Source organism: Cyprinodon variegatus, unplaced genomic scaffold, assembly GCF_000732505.1.
Source record: "Cyprinodon variegatus isolate N-32 unplaced genomic scaffold, C_variegatus-1.0 Scaffold555, whole genome shotgun sequence".
In the NCBI taxonomy this organism is placed as follows: Eukaryota; Metazoa; Chordata; class Actinopteri; order Cyprinodontiformes; family Cyprinodontidae; genus Cyprinodon; species Cyprinodon variegatus.
Window position 1 is genome coordinate 207,864 of NW_015151008.1, and position 17,217 is coordinate 225,080.

General features: G+C 44.3%; 1 protein-coding gene across 1 annotated transcript in view; it reads right to left on the reverse strand.

Moving 5' to 3' along the window:
• The window catches only part of ttn (titin), a 206,646-nt gene that overhangs the window by 29,152 nt on the left and 160,277 nt on the right, over positions 1–17,217 (reverse strand). Inside the window, exon 216 of the mRNA XM_015391676.1 lies at positions 18–17,111. Coding sequence (XP_015247162.1) covers positions 18–17,111 — 17,094 coding nt within the window. The remainder of the gene's footprint in view (positions 1–17; positions 17,112–17,217) is intronic.

The following is a 17,217-nucleotide window of genomic DNA, read 5'->3' on the forward strand; positions in this document are numbered from 1 at the left end:
TGTGTAAATGTAAATACCTGTAATCTTGGTTCCCTCTTTGGTCTCAGCAGAAACACCAACACCATAGTCATTCTCCCCTGTCACTCTAAAGTAGTAAACTTCTCCCTCCTTTAGGTTTGACACCTTGTATGTCAGCCTGTGGCATGTGTCAGTCAACCTAGTCCAGCCTTTCTTGCTTGCCTCTCGGAAATCAACAAGATAGTTCTTAACTGGACCTCCTCCTTCATTCTCTGGGGTGTCCCAAGTCACAACAGCAGATGTTTTAGTCACTTCTTTGACTCCCACAAATGCTGGAGGTCCAGGTGAGTCAAGCACTCTAACGTTGAGTGTAAGTGAGGAGGTTCCAGCAATGCTAGACAAGGTAACAGTGTATTTTCCAGAGTCATCACGTGTTGCCTTCTCCAAAGTAATTGAGGTGAAGGTGTCTGTGGTGTCGATAACAGCACGTACTCTAAGGTCAACATCAGGCTTTGTCCAGGTAACAGCAGGAATGGGCTTGCCTCTGAAGGGTACTGTCATGGTAAATGAGCTTCCATCTTTCACAACAAGAGTCTTCCTCATCTCATTACTTATTTCAAAGACTGGCTCTTCTTCTTTTTCTTTAGCAGTCTGTTTATCTGACTCCGGACTAGGCTCACTTGCTCCAATTTTGTTGATGGATCTAACAACAAATACATATTCAGCCCCAGGAGTCAGCCCTACAACTGTAAACTCTGTATTTTTGGTGTTCTGAACTCCAATGAACCATTCATCATCTAATGACTTTCTGTATTCCACTCTGTAACCAGTCACAGGTGCTCCACCATCAAATAGCGGCTTATTCCATGCCAATGTAATTGTTGTCTTTGTTGAGTCGATGAGCTTGGGCTTAGCTGGAGGTGAGGGCAGAAATTGTGGGTCTTCAGCCTTGGTGAGCGGGCATGGAGTGCTTGGAGCACTAAGTCCTGCGGCATTTTCTGCAAACACCCTGTACTCATATTCACTTCCTTCACGAAGGTTGGAGGCTTTGACTCTGAGGTCGTAGACAGGTTTCTTGTTGACACGGCACCAGCGGAGGCCAGTCTTCTCACGCTTTTCAATTACATAGCCAGAGATACTGCTGCCACCATCAGAAACTGGTCTTTCCCAACAGATTGTCATGGCCTCACTAGTAACTGAGGTGACCTGGACATTAGTGGGGGCTGCAGGTACAGTAAACGGATCTATAGCTCTAACTGGCTCACTCTCTAGGGCCTCACCATCTCCATATTTGTTAACTCCTCTGACCCTGAGAATGTACTCATTTCCTTTGAGCAGCTTGGTAACCTTGCAGGTAGTTGCCTTCATGTCACCATAAACAAGGGTCCAAGCAAGGCGACTTGTCTCACGTTTCTCCACAATATAGTGCATTATTTCAGCTCCACCATTCTCCTGAGGTGGACCCCATGTTATGGTGCATTTCTCTGCTGTAACATTTGAAACTGCCAAAGGTCCAGAAGCTGGTCCAGGCCTATCCAGAACCTTACAGTTGACAGCTACAGATCTGGTTCCAGCTACATTGTGCAAAGTCAAAACATACTGTCCAGAGTCCCTCCTGATAGCATCCCTGACAATCAGAGTGGTTGTGAAGTTGGTGGAGCTTACTTCACACCTGGCCTTGGCCTCAATGTCTTTTCCATCCTTGGACCATGAGACCACTGGGATTGGACGTCCTGTAATTTCAGCATCAATTCTGATTATTTCTCCAGCCTTAATGACAACTAACTGCCTGAATTTATCCGCCAAGTCAATGGCTGGGGCCTCTACATCATCTTTGATGGTGACAGGACCAGTGCATTCTGAAGGCGCACTCAGCATATCTGCGGAATTCTTTGCAATAACATGGAAATCATACTGTGAATCTTCTGTAAGACCTGTGACATCAAAGTAAGTCTCCTGTAGATTGGCGAAGTTACACTTAAGCCAGCGACCATTGGGAAGCTCTTTGCGCTCTACAATGTATCCAACAATTTTCACTCCACCGTCATATTCAGGTGGATCCCAGAACAGAGAAACCGAGTTCCTGGTAATATTTGTGACTTTAAGGTTATGTGGTGATTCACATGGGTCCCTGGCTGCAACTGGTTCACTAGGTTTAGTACATGGACCAATACCAGCAATATTCTCAGCATATACTCTATACTGATAAAACAGACCTTCCTCAGTGCCAGTCATCTTAAATTGGTTTTCAGTCAGCAGACCTCTATTGACTTTGGCCCACAAAATGCTGCTTTGGTCTTTGCATTCAATATGATAACCAATGACAGGGCTTCCACCATCACTGGCTGGTCTGCCCCATACCACAAGCATGCCAGTCTTGGTGGCATGGGCCACATGAAGATTGGTTGGAGGACCAGGAGGCTCAAATGGATATTGTGCAACAACAGGAGCAGAATCAATTGCGTGACTCTTGCCATAACGGTTCTCAGCTGCAATGCGGAACTGGTACTCTGTGCCCTGATTGAGACGGGAAACTTTAATTGATGTCCTGGCTACTGTAGCTGAGACAATTTGCCATGTTGTTGAGGTAGTGTCTCTCTTCTCCACAACATAGTTATTAATCTGGCAGCCACCATCATAGGTTGGAGCATCCCAGGACAGAGAGATGAAGTCAGCACTCACTTCATCTACCCTAATGTTACTGGGGGGGCCAGGCTTATCCAAAATTATTACTGAAATTTCAGCTGTTTTTGTACCGATTGAATTAGTCAGAGTGATCTCATATTTTCCAGTATCCTCTTTGGTGGAATCTTTGATGATGATCTTGGATGAGGTCTTTGAATTGAGAACATTTACCCTAGTAGTCTGCTTGAGCACATGGCCATCTTTCTTCCAGGACACCTCAGGCTGAGGTCTGCCTTTCAAAGGAACATCAATCTTTAAATCATCTCCTGCTTTCACACTGTATGTATGGAAAAGCAAATTGATGGTTGGCTCCATTGTTATGTCTTTAACCACCACAGGGGCAGCCAAAGGCTTGGGATCACTTCTACCCTTGTCATTCACAGCAATTACTCTGAAGGAATATTCCTCTCCAGTAGAGAGTCCATCAATTGTAGCTTCTAGTGCTTTGGCTTCACTGCACACTGTCCATTTTTCATCTCCTTTGGGCTGCATTTCAACAATATAGCTTGTGATTTTGCTGCCTCCATCATTATCAGGTTTCTCCCATGAAAGTGTGACAGTATGGCGAGTTACATCAACCACAGCAATTTTTCCAGGGGGTAAAGGTGCTTCTGAAACCTTGACTTGATCTGTGGTAGCTGGCAGCCCAACTCCCAGTTCATTAACAGCCAACACACGGAAGAAGTATCTACCTCCCTCCTGCAGGTCAGAAATAATGTAAGAGTTCCGAACACAGTTGGTGCTAACACTGGTGAAAGCCATTCGCTTCTGCTCTCTCTTCTCCACAATATAGTGAGATATCTTAGCACCACCATCAATAAGAGGAGGCTCCCAGGAAAGAGAGACAGAATGTCTCTTTACATCCTTAACCTGTAGGTTTGTTGGGGCGCTGGGAGAGTCCAGGACTCTAACATTGATAAAGGCTGACTTAGAGCCACTAAGGTTCTCAAGCGTTAGCACATATTTGCCAGTGTCAAACCTGTCAACATTCTCAATCACAAGCATTGTATAAGAACTTGTGACTTCAATTTGGGCACGCTCATTTAGAGTGCCATCAGCCTTTGACCATTTGACTTCAGGCTCAGGCTTTCCTCTGATAGTCACAAAGAGGCGCAGGGTTGCGCTGGCACGGACATTGACCATCTTTCTCAGATCAGCATCTAATTCAATTTCAGGGGCCTGTAGCTTCTCAGCAGCAATCACAGACCCTGGCAGGTCCACATGATCGCCTACTCCCTCACAGTTTATTGCGCATATGCGGAAATTATATTCTCCATTTTCCTTCAATTTCTTTACAGTGTAGTGAGTGTCTTGCACACCAGTAGGAGGTGTGCAAACAATCCATTCATCGTCTAATGCCTCCTTCATTTCAACTACATAACCTGTAACCTGTGCTCCACCATCATAGATGGGTCTAGACCACGAAAGGGAGACTGTAGTGCTAGAATGGTCAGTGACCTTGGGGTTATTTGGAGGTCCTGGTGGATAAATGGCATCGCATGCTTTGATATATTCTGTTGGTGCACTAGGCTTTCCAACACCAGCAGCATTTTCAGCTGAGACCCTGAATTCATAGGAATGACCCTCTGTAAGACCAGTGCACCTAAATCTTAAGTCAGTCAGTCTCTTCTTGTTACACTTGGTCCATCTGATCCCATCCTTATCACGTTTTTCAAGTACATATCCTTCAATCTCAGCTCCCCCATTGTTCTCTGGCCGCTCCCAAGTAAGCACAATGGAATCCCTTGTAATAGCACTGGGTTCAGGAGTAGAGGGCGCACTGGGAGTGGTGAATGGATTACGAGCAACCACAGGCTCAGATTCTAAAGGTTCGCCAACTCCATATTTATTCACAGCAGTAACTCTGAAGATGTATTCATTTCCAGGTAGCAGTTTTGTTATTTTGTAGCTGATCGCCTGAATCTTCGGCTCAACCATGGTCCATGACAAACGACTTGTCTCTCTCTTTTCAATAATATAGTGAGAAATGCTAGCTCCACCATCATGTAAGGGATGGTTCCAGTGCAGATAACATTTTTCAGCTGTCACTCCTTTGACCTCCAATGGTCCATCTGGAGGGCCAGGTCTGTCCAAAACCTTTACGTTGACTGGGATCATTTTGACGCCACCTACATTAACAAGCTTAAGAACAAAGTGCCCCCCATCAACTCTTATGCAGTCTTTAACTGTCAGGATAGTGCGGGTAAGTGTGGTCTTGATTTCCATTCTGGGAGTGGTCTTATCAATTTCCTTCCCTTCCTTTAACCATGTGACCTCAGGTAGAGGCTTACCAGTGTAGTCGGCATCAATGATAAATGTCTCACTGGCATGGACAACAGTCAGATCTTTGAATTTGGAATCCATTGTGGCATCTGGAGCCTCTATTTCATCTTTGGCTGTTATTTCCCCTGTGCTTTCAGATGGGGAACTAGAAATTCCGGCAGCATTCCTTGCAATGACTCTAAATTCATAAATACAGTCTTCTGTAAGACCAGTCAGAGTGTACTGGGTGTCAATAATGTTGGTGAAGCTTGCCTTCATCCAGCGCATATCTGGGTGCTTCCTTCTCTCAATTAAATACCCAGTGATTGCACTGCCTCCATCATACTGGGGTCTGGTCCACTGAAGTGTGACACGATTTCTGGTGATTTCAATTGCCTCAGGCGTGCCTGGTGGGTCACATGGGTCCCTGGCTACTGTGCTGTCTGAGACCTTGCTAGCTGGGCTGAGACCAGCAATGTTTTCAGCATAAACTCTAAATTCATACTCTATACCTTCTTCCAATTCTGTAGTTTTAAATCGTGTATCTGGTATTAGAAGCTTGTTAAGTTTAGCCCATAAAAGGCTGTTCTTCTCTTTTCTCTCCAGGTGATACCCTAAAATTGGGCTACCCCCATCACTGGTGGGTGGTTTCCATTCAACGACCATACTATCCTTAGTTGCATGTGTAATATCTGGTTTTCCAGGGGCAGCAGGCTCACTGAATGGATATTTGGCAACTACAGCGGGAGAGACAATAGCTGAACTCTTTCCATATCTATTCTCGGCAGAGACTCTAAATTGATATTCAGTTCCAGTCTTTAAATTTGTGACTTTGATAGTTGTCCTGGCAATTGTAGCAGACACAATCTGCCACGCTGTAGTAGTGGTGTCTCTCTTCTCTACAATGTAGTTGTTGATCTGACAGCCTCCAGTATAGACTGGGGGTTCCCAAGACAGCATTACAAAATTAGAGCTGACTTCCTCTATCTTTATTGGGCCTGTAGGAGGTCCTGGTTTGTCAAGAATTATAACAGTAATCTCCTCTGTAGCTGTTCCAATGCTACTGGTGGCTGTAACAGCATATTTCCCAGCATCCTCTCTATTAGCATCTTTGATGACCAACTTAGTAGATGATGGTGTGTTTGACACATTTATTCTGGTTGTCTCCTTTAGAGTTTGCCCTTCCTTCTTCCATTCAACCTTTGGAATGGGGCGTCCAAGCACTGAGATCTCAATTTTCAGATCCTCGCCTTGTTGCAAACTGTAAGTATTGAATCTCATTTTGAATCTGGGCTCAGCGGTAACATCCTTAGCAGTTACTGGTGCAGCCAGAGGCCGGGGGTCACTCTTGCCCTTGTCATTGAATGCTGATACTCTAAAAAGGTACTCATGTCCTGCACTGAGGCCTGTGACCGTTCCCTCACAAGTTTTGGTTGTGGCAGCCACAACCCATTCTTCTGAGCCTACAGGCATCATCTCAATGTAGTATCCAATGATCCTGCTGCCTCCATCATGGACTGGCTTTTCCCAGGAGAGTGAGGCTGAGGTTTTTGTGACTTCAGTCAAATTAACTTTTCCCACTGATAAAGGTGGCTCAGATGCTTTAACAGGTTCTGTTGTTTCAATTGCCTGTCCAACACCAAATTCATTCTCTGCTAAGACTCTAAAGTAATAAATTGTTCCTTCAGTTAGGCCTGTGATACGATAACTTGTCTTTGTACATTTATTGTCCACATTTGAGTACACTTTTCTGGTTGACTCACGCTTTTCAACCAAGTAATTCTTTATTCTTGCACCACCATCAATAATTGGGGGTTCCCAGGTCAAAGTGACACTCTCCCTCTTTATGTCTTTTACAATTAGATTTAATGGAGCCCCTGGTGTGTCCAAAACTTTGACAGAAACAAAAGCTGATTTGCTTCCAGCACTGTTTTCTACATTAAGGATGTATTTTCCAGCATCATATTTATCGCAAATGTCAATGGAGAGCTGTGTGTAATCGTCACCGGTCTCAATCTGTACTTTACTTGGCAGTTCCCCATCCTCTTTGGCCCAACTTATTTCAGGAGAGGGACGACCCTTAAAAGGAATGCAGATTCTCATTGAGCCTCCAGCGCGAACAACTATTCCCTTCCTGAGCTCTGAATCTAAAATCATTTCTGGAGGATCGATTTTATCCACAGGGATAACGACTCCTTGAATTTCTGTGGGCTCACCAACACCAATTTTATTTATCGCACAGACACGCACTTTGTATTCTTGGTGCTCTATCAAACTTTTGATGGTAAATTTAGTAGCATGTACTCCTGTAGGTGGTGTGCATATAGTCCACTCCTCCTCCTCTGCCTTGGTAATTTCAACGGCATATCCTTGGATTTCACAACCACCATCATATATAGGTCTGTGCCAAGCTAAGCTGATGGAGTCTTTTGTTGTGTCAACAACATGGGCATTGGTGGGAATGCCTGGTTCGAAAGTAGGGTCACAGGCTTTAAGGTAGGGTGTAGGTGGACTTGACTGGCCCACTCCAGCTGCATTCTCAGCAGATACCTTGAACTCATATTCATGGTCCTCAGTGAGTCCTGTTACTCTAAAACGCAAGTCTGTCACTCTGCGTTTGTTGCACTTGGTCCACCTTACTCCAGCTCTGTCTCTCTTTTCAATAATATAACCAACAATTTCACTTCCTCCTGTAGACTCTGGACGGTTCCAACAGACAGTCATTGAATCCCTTGTAATGTTAGTGATCTCTAGTTCACAAGGTGCACCAGGAGGAACAAATGGATTTCTCATGACAACTGGCTCTGATTCCAGAGGCTCACCTACCCCGTACTTGTTGACAGCCATGACTCTAAAGATGTACTCATTGCCTTTCAGTAGTTTTGTTACCTTGAACATTGTAGCTCCACAATCACTAGAGACCACAGTCCATGCCAAGCGACTAGTTTCTCGCTTTTGAATGACATAGTGAGAAATGCTGGCTCCTCCGTCATGCCTGGGTGGCAGCCATGATAGTGAGCATTTCTCCTCAGTAACATTACTGACTGTGAGGGGACCCTCTGATGGGCCTGGTCTATCCAGTACCTTCACAGTGAACGGAACTGTCTGAGTTCCAGCAACATTTGTTAGAACCAACGTGTACTGTCCACCATCCACTCTAATAGCATCCTTTACTACAAGTAATGCGTTAAAATCGGAGTTCTTTATTTCAGCTCTTGCAGAGTTTTCAACTTCAACACTTCCCTTGAACCACTGAGCTGTTGGAATGGGTTTTCCTTCCACACTAGCCTCCAGAGTGAAAGTCTCTCCAGCATTGATGACAATAGTTTGATTGTACTTAGAATCAGTCTCACACTTTGGTGGCTCAACTTCATCCTTAGCTGTTATGGATCCTGTCGTCTCAGAGGGCTTGCTAACAGCACCAGCGGCATTCCTTGCAATCACTCTAAAGTCATATTTACTGCCCTCTGTCAGGCCAGTAACTATGAATTCATTTTCAATAATGTTTGCAAAGCTTGCCTTCATCCATTTTCCCTCTGGAAGGTCTCGCTTCTCTACTGCATAGCCAGTTACAAGGCTTCCACCATCATACTGTGGGGGTGTCCATCTGAGCTTCACTGAATGTCGGGTTACAATAACAGCTTGAGGACGGCCAGGAGGATCACATGGATCACGAGCTACATAAACCTCAGAAACTTTGCTGCACTTGCCAATGCCAACTATATTCTCAGCATATACTCTGTACTCATACTCGATGCCTTCCTCAAGAGGGGTAGACTTGAATTTACAATCTTGAATGAGCATTTTGTTGATCTTTGTCCACAAGATACTATTCTTCTCTTTCCTCTCCAAATGATAGCCCAAAATAGCACTGCCTCCATCAGATGGTGGTTTATGCCACTCAACCACCATATAATCTCTAGTGTATGAAGAAACATATGGTGTTCCTGGTGGCCCAGGCTCCTGGAAGGGATACTGTGCTAAAACAGGCTCGGAATCAATTGCATAACTCTTTCCATATCTGTTTTCAGCAAAAATTCTAAACTGGTATTCAGCACCTGTCTTTAGATTTGCTACCTTTAAAGTTGTTCTAGCCACAGTGGCAGAAACAACAACCCAATTAGTTGTAGTTGTATCTCTTTTTTCCACAATATAGTTGGACACTGGACAGCCACCTGTGTAGGTAGGGGGTTCCCAATTAAGAGTGACACTCTCGGCACTGATATCCTCAATCTTGACCGGACCTGTTGGTGGTCCAGGTTTGTCAAGGGTGATAACCTCAATCGTGGCATCCTTGGAACCCAAGGCATTGGTAATATTGATACTGTACATACCACCATCATCTCTGGTGGCATCCTTAATGGTTAGAGTAGTATGATGTGCTGAGTCACTTACATTTACTCTGGTAGTCTGCTTAAGTGCTACTCCATCCTTGGTCCAAGTGATAGTTGGTTTTGGATGACCAGCAAATGGAACCTCTATCTTGAGATCATTCCCCACCTGAACGCTGTAGGAACTTGATTTAGGTCTTACAGAGGGCTCTATGATAAGGTCCTTTGCTACAACTGTATGAGCCAGTTGTCGTGGGTCACTTTTACCTTTTTCATTTACAGCAACAACTCTGAACTGATATTCCTCTCCCTTCAGAAGGTTGCTTACTACTGTCTCCAGGCCTTTCACACTGGCACACACAGTCCAGTCCTCACTATCTTTGGGAGCCATTTCAATGTCATAATGGCTGATTCTACTACCACCGTCATATTCAGATTTCTCCCACTTTAGAGTAACTGTGCTGCGAGTCACATCAAGAACACTAACCTTACCAGGTGGTTGAGGCTTCTCAGATATTTTGATTGGATCCATAGTTTTAGCTTGGAGACCAACACCATATTCATTCTCAGCTAAGACTCTAAAGAAGAAGATTCCACCCTCTGGAAGAGGCTCAACTTTCCATGACATCTTGTTACACGTTGTGATAGTAGTGTAAACTTTCCTTGTGCTTTCACGCTTCTCAACAATGTAATGCTTAATCTTTGAGCCACCATCCAGAAGTGGAGGCTCCCATGAGAGTGTGACAGAGTTCCTAGTAATCTCTTTAACAGTTAGGTTAGTTGGTGGACTAGGAGAGTCCAAGACTCTGACACTGATGAACACTGACTTGACTCCACTAGCATTTTCTGCAGTCAGTGTGTACTTGCCACTATCAAATCGGTCAACATTTTCAATGGTCAGAGAGGCATAGCTTCCCGTGTTGTCAATTTGGGCTGTCTCTTTAATCTCCCCATCAACCTTGCCCCATTTCAACTCAGGAGCAGGCCGTCCTCTCACAGGAACAAACAATCTCAGAGTGCAAGCTGATCTGATGTTGATCATTTTTCTCATTTCAGCATCTAATTCAAGATCAGGAGCCTCAAGTTTCTCTTCAAGTAGGATTTTACCCGGCACGTCAGCATGTTCTCCAACACCAATTTTGTTGATTGCACAAACCCGGAACTGATATTCATGTTTCTCCAGAAGCTTTTTCACTGTAAATCTTGTCTCTGTTATTCCAGTGGGAGGAGTACAAATAAACCACTCATCAGCTGCTACATTGTATGCTTCAACAATATAAGCCTTAATCTCGCTTCCACCATCATATATGGGCTTGCCCCATGTAAGAGACACAGTTGACCTAGAGGTATCTACTACCTTAGGGTTGTTGGGTGGCCCTGGTTTAAAGACAGGATCCAGTGCTTTATAGTAGATTGTTGGTGAGCTAGGTGTGCCAACTCCAGCAGCATTCTCAGCAGCTACTCTGAATTCATAGCTATGGTTTTCTATGAGTCCTGTTACTCTAAACCGTAATTCGGTCACATTTCGCTTGTTGCATCTAGTCCATCTAACACCATCCTTATCACGTTTCTCAATTACATACCCCTGAATGGAACTGCCACCATCATTACTTGGCCTCTCCCAGGTAACAACCATTGAGTCCTTAGTAATTGAAGAAACATCTACCTCAGTTGGTGGGCTTGGTGTGACAAATGGATTTTTTGCAATCATTGCCTCAGATTCCAAAGGCTCACCAACACCGTACTTATTGACAGGAATAACTCTGAAGACGTATTCATTACCAGGAAGAAGTTTGGTGATTTTTAGATTTAGAGTCTGAACTTTTTGTTCAACTACAGTCCATACCAGTCTGCTGGTTTCCCTTCTCTCAACAATGTAATGGGAGACATCACTACCCCCATCATGCAAGGGAGGTTTCCAAGAAATTGAGCATTTCTCATTGGTGACACCATAGATAGAAATAGGGCCCTCAGGAGGACCTGGCCTATCCAAGACCTTGACCATAATGGTAATAGTTTTTTCTCCACCAACATTCTTCACAAGCAATGTGTACTGACCGCTATCAACACGAATAGCTTCCTTAACAATTAAACAAGCTGAAAAATTTGTATTGCGGATTTCTAAACGAGCTGCTTCTGCAATCTCACTGCCCTCTTTCAGCCAATGTACATTTGGTACAGGTTTACCATAAATAGCAGCTTCAAGTTTAAATGTCTCTCCAGCATTTACAACCACAACCTGGGAGTACTTTGCTTCCAAGTCAATTTTGGGTGGTTCAATCTCATCCTTGGCAGTGATGGATCCAGTAGAATCTGATGGCTGGCTAAAGACACCGGCTGCATTTTTAGCAATAACGCGGAACTCATAGGTCTGATCCTCAGTAAGTCCTGTGACAACAAATTCAGTCTCAATTACGTTTGCAAAACTGGCCTTCATCCAACGACCATTTGCCTCCTTTTTCTCAACAACATAACCAGTGATTTTGATGCCTCCATCAAATTCAGGTTTGGTCCATCTCAGTGTCACTTGGTTTCTAGTTACAATGACAGCCTCTGGTTTTCCAGGTCTGTCACAAGGATCCCTGGCCACTTGCATCTCGCTCACCTTACTAGGTTTGCTAAGGCCAACAATATTCTCAGCATATACTCTAAACTCATATTCAATGCCTTCTTCAAGACCAACCACTTTAAATCTTGTGTCTGGGATTAGCTGCTTGTTCTGTTTCACCCAGAGAATGCTGTTTCGCTCTTTAAGTTCCAAGTGGTATCCCAGTATTTTGCTTCCACCGTCTTTGCTGGGTTTCTCCCAGACAACAGTCATGGTCTCCTTGGTGGCTGACTGGACAACAACAGAATGCGGTGCACTGGGTATTTCAAACGGATACTGTGCAACAATGCTTTCAGAAAGGAGGAATGATGACTTTCCATATCTATTTTCTGCAGCAATTCTAAACTGATACTCTGAACCAGTCTTCAGACGAGCTGCCTTGATAGTTGTTCTAGCTACTGTAGCAGACACAATTTGCCAGTTTGTTGTTGATGTGTCTCTCTTCTCTACAATATAATTATTTATTGAGCAACCCCCATCATATTGTGGTGGATTCCAAGACAAGACTACACTGTCTGATGTGACCTCATCCAGCTTGATCGGACCAATTGGAGGACCGGGCTTATCTAAGACGACAACACTTATATCTGTTGCAGCCTCCCCAGCGGTGTTGTTTAGTTTTATGGTATACATACCAACATCATCTCTACAAGCATCTTTAATGATGAGAAGAAGGTTTTTGTCTGTGGCTTCAGTATTAACTCGTGTTGTTTCTTTGAGAATCACACCATCCTTAAGCCAAGTTATTGTAGCCTTAGGACAGGCTACATAAGGTACATCTATCTTCAGGTCATCTCCTGCGAGCGCACTAAAAGTGCTAAAAAGCAGTTTAAAGGCTGGTGGGATAACTAGATCTTTAGCCACCACGGGCACATTGAGAGGTCGGGGATCACTAACGCCCTTTTCGTTGAAAGCTGATATTCTGAACATGTACTCCTCTCCATGTGTAAGTCCAGTCACCTGAGCCTCATTGGTTTTTACTACCATCACTTGGGTCCATTTCTCACTTCCTTTAGTTTGCATCTCAACATTATAGCCTGTTATTCTGCTACCACCATCATGATCTGGTTTTTCCCAAGTCAGTGTGATACTGGTTCCAGTAACTTCACGGAGAGATACTTTGCCTGGTGGTAAAGGCTTTTCTGATGCCTTAATTGGTTCTAGAGTTTCAACTGGTAGACCAATACCAAACTCATTTTCAGCCAGTATTCTGAAGAAATACAATTTTCCTTCTTCCAGGTCTCCCACTTTCCAACTAGACTTATGACAGCTGGCACATACAGTCGAGTAGGCTTTCCTATGAGACTCCCGCTTTTCCACAATGTAGCTGCGGATTCTAGAGCCTCCATCAATGATTGGTGCATCCCAGACGAGGGAAACGGAGTCTCTTGTAACTTCCTTAACAATGAGATTTTGAGGTGGTCCAGGAGTGTCTAGTACTCTTACATTGACAAATGCTGTTTTACTTCCAGAGGCGTTCTCCACTGTCACCAAGTATTTACCCCCATCAAACCTGTCAACGTTTTCTATCTGAAGGGTTGTGAATGATGGGGTGATTTCAATATTTGCCTTATCTAGGGATTCACCATGCTCTCTTGACCATTTAACTTCAGGGGCTGGTCTTCCCTTAATAGGGACAAAAAGTCTGAGTGTGCTACATGCTCTTATGGAAACTACTTTACGTAGCTCTGCTCCAAGTTCAATTTCAGGAGGAATTAATCTGTCTTCTGCCTTAGGGACCCCAGGAACAGCAGCAGGCTCTCCTACTCCTTCACTATTTGTAGCACAGATATTAATTTTATAGTCCTGGTTTTCTTTCAGATTAGTGATAGTAAAGGATGTGGCTGTCCATCCCTTCTTGGGAGTGTGGATTGTCCATTCATCCTCCTCAGGCAGGCAGGTCTCCACGATATAACCAGTAATTTCAGAACCACCATCATACACAGGTTTATTCCAGGCGACTGTAATGGAAGACTTTGAGGTGTCTAGTACTCGTGGGTTTCCGGGAGGCCCAGGCTGGAAGATGGTATCAACAGCTTTGTAGAATGGACTGGAAGGGCTAGGCTGGCTGAGGCCAGCATTATTTTCAGCAAAAACTCTAAATTCATATTCATGACCTGGTGTGAGACCGGAGACTTTGAATCGTAAGTCAGTTACAGTCCTCTTGTTACATTTGACCCAGCGTAGGCCTGTCTTATCCCTTCTTTCAATTACATAGGTATTAATTCGACTGCCTCCGTCATGTTCAGGACGCTCCCAGCAGACAACCATGGAGTCTTTGGTAATAGTTGTGACCTCAGGCTGTGTTGGTGGGTCACTGGGGCCGTATGGGTTGACACAATTAACAGGTTCTGTTTCAAGGGGTTCACCTACACCATACTTGTTGACAGCCATGACTCTGAAAATGTACTCATTACCTTTAAGAAGCTTTGTGACCTTAAACCTGTTTGCTTGAAGATCTGTTGCGACATTAGTCCAAGCCAACCTGCTGGTCTCACGCCTCTGTATGATAAAATACTCAATCTTAGCACCGCCATCATGTGTTGGATGCAGCCAGTTAAGCACACATTTCTCTGCAGCAATATCTGTAACTGTAAGGGAATCTGGAGGTCCAGGTCTGTCTAGTACTTTCACATTGAAAGTGAACTTAGCAAAACCACCAGGATTGCTTGCAGTCAGGGTAAAAGCACCACCATCTCTTCTTAGGGAATCTTTGTTGATTAGAGTTGTGTGGAAGTCAGATGTCTTTATCTCTATTTTGGCTGTGTCCTCCAGCTCTTTTCCTTCCTTTGTCCATACTAAAGAAGGAATTGGTCTGCCAGTGACATTGGCTTCAAGTCTAAATGGCTCTCCTGCCATTACAACAACATTACTGCTGTATGATGCATCAACATCAAGCCTGGGCTCTTCAATGTCATCTCTGCATGTAATGGCTTCTGATGGTTGAGAAGGAGCACTGATAGCACCAGCTGAGTTTCGAGCAAACACACGGAATTCATATGTTGCATCTTCAGTCAAACCACTGACTGTAAACATGGTTTCCAGAATGTTGTTGAAATTTGCTTTGAGCCAGCGGCCATTAGGCAACTCTTTCCTCTCCACTGTGTATCCTGTGATGGAAAATCCTCCATCACCTTCTGGTTTGGTCCAAGATAATGTCACCTCATGTCTAGTAATATTTAATGCCACAGGTCTGCCTGGTGGATCAACTGGGTCCAAAGCATACATAGGTTCACAGGCCTTGCTAGGTTTGCTCAGACCAGCCATGTTTTCAGCAATAACACGATATTCATATGCAATGCCATCAACAAGGCCTGTTGATTTAAATATGTTTCCAACAACAAGAGCTTTGTTGATCCTCTGCCACAGAATGCTGTTTTTCTCTTTTCTATCAATGTGATAGCCAAGAATAGGACTGCCCCCATCAGAGGATGGCTCGTTCCAACTAACAGTCATTGAATCCTTGTTGAATGATGTGACCACAGGAATACCGGGCTGGCTGGGCACATCAAATGGATAAGCAGCCAACACTGGTTCAGAGAGAAGACATGGTCCAATGCCATATCTGTTCTGAGCCTTGATGCGGAACTGATACTGGGTTCCAGTATTAAGTCGTGCTGCTTTGAATGTGGTGCGAATAACAGTAGCTGCCAACTCCACCCATGAGGTGCCTGTAGTCTCCCGCATTTCAACAATGTAATTATTGATAGGAACACCGCCATCATTCTCAGGGGGTTCCCAGGACATGATGACATAATCACATGAGACCTCATCCAGCTTGACAGGACCAGTGGGTGGACCTGGAATATCGTGGACCAGGACTGTGATAGTTTCTGTCAATGTTCCAAGCATATTCTTCCCAGTCATTGAATACTGGCCTTGATCAGTTCTTTTGATCTCACTGATGTTAAGGATGGTTGATGTTGCTGTGGTTTCAATGTTGATTCTTTGGGTTTCTTTGAGCACTATGTCTCCCTTCTTCCATGAGACAACTGGCCTGGGTTTTCCCAACACGGGAATCTCCACCTTAACACGATCCCCTGCTTTGGCAATTACAGTTTTCTGGTAGACTCCTCTCAGGTCAAAAGATGGAGCAGATGTTTGCTCTTTAATCAGAGCTGGTCGGCTCTCGCGAGGATCACTCCTGCCTGATGCATTGACAGCCATTACGCGGAAGGTGTATTCAGCACCCTCAACAAGATCGGTCACAGTATAATCAAGAGCTTTGATGGTGGTTATGTGGACCCATTGATCAGTGTCTTTCTTTTGAGCCTCAATTACATATCCAGTAATCAAGCTGCCGCCATCATGAAGAGGCTTGGTCCATGCAAGGCTAGCACTGTCAGCGGTCATATCAGTAACATACAAGTTATCCGGTGGAGAGGGGGCCTGTGACACCCTTATAGGCTCAGCTGTTTCAGCGGGCTCACCTACACCAAGGTCATTTTCAGCAGAGACACGGAAGTAGTAATAAGCACCCTCAACAAGGTCTTCAAATTTAAAGGAACACTTTTGCCATGTGGTGCTAAGGACTGTGTAAGCCTTTTTCGTGGCATCTCTCTTTTCAATGATGTAGTTATGAATCTTGGACCCTCCATCAATAATGGGAATTTCCCACTGGAGAGTTATGCTGTTTTTAGTGATCTCTCTTGGTTTTAGGTTGACTGGGGGTCCAGGAGTGTCAAGAACTCTCACGTTGATAAAGCCTGTCTTCTTGCCAGCGACGTTCTCTAAAGAAAGATGATATTTCCCAGCATCGTATCTAGTGCAGTCAGGAATAACAAGTAGTGTGTAGGACTCTGTGGTATCAATGTGTGCACGTGCTTTCAGGTTGGTATTTTCTTTGCTCCAAGTGACTTCAGGAACAGGGCGGCCCTTGATGGGAACAAATAGACGGATGGAAGCACGGCATCTAACGACAAGAGTTTTCCTAAGTTCAGCATCCAGCTCAAAGTCTGGTACGGTTTCCTGATCAACCAGTTCAGTTACTTTTTCAACCTCTGCAGGTTCACCTACTCCCTCAGAGTTTACAGCACAAACTCTGAAGTGGTATTTTCCTCCTTTTTGAAGTTTACCAATAATATATTCAGTAGTTTTAACTGGGTACTGTGTCTCTGTCTCCCAATCATCATGACCCTCTTTTTTATATTCAACGATGTACCCATCAACTTCAAGACCACCATCATAATGAGGGCGACCCCATGCGAAGTATGCTGTCGTTTTTGTAGTGTCTGTAATCCTAGGGTTTGATGGAGGACCGGGTGGATCTAAAAAAAAAATCCCATAACAACACCACAGTAAATCAGTATCATTTACAAAATTACACATTAGTAAAAGATTTCACATATGCTTTAAGCTAATTCTTTGAATACA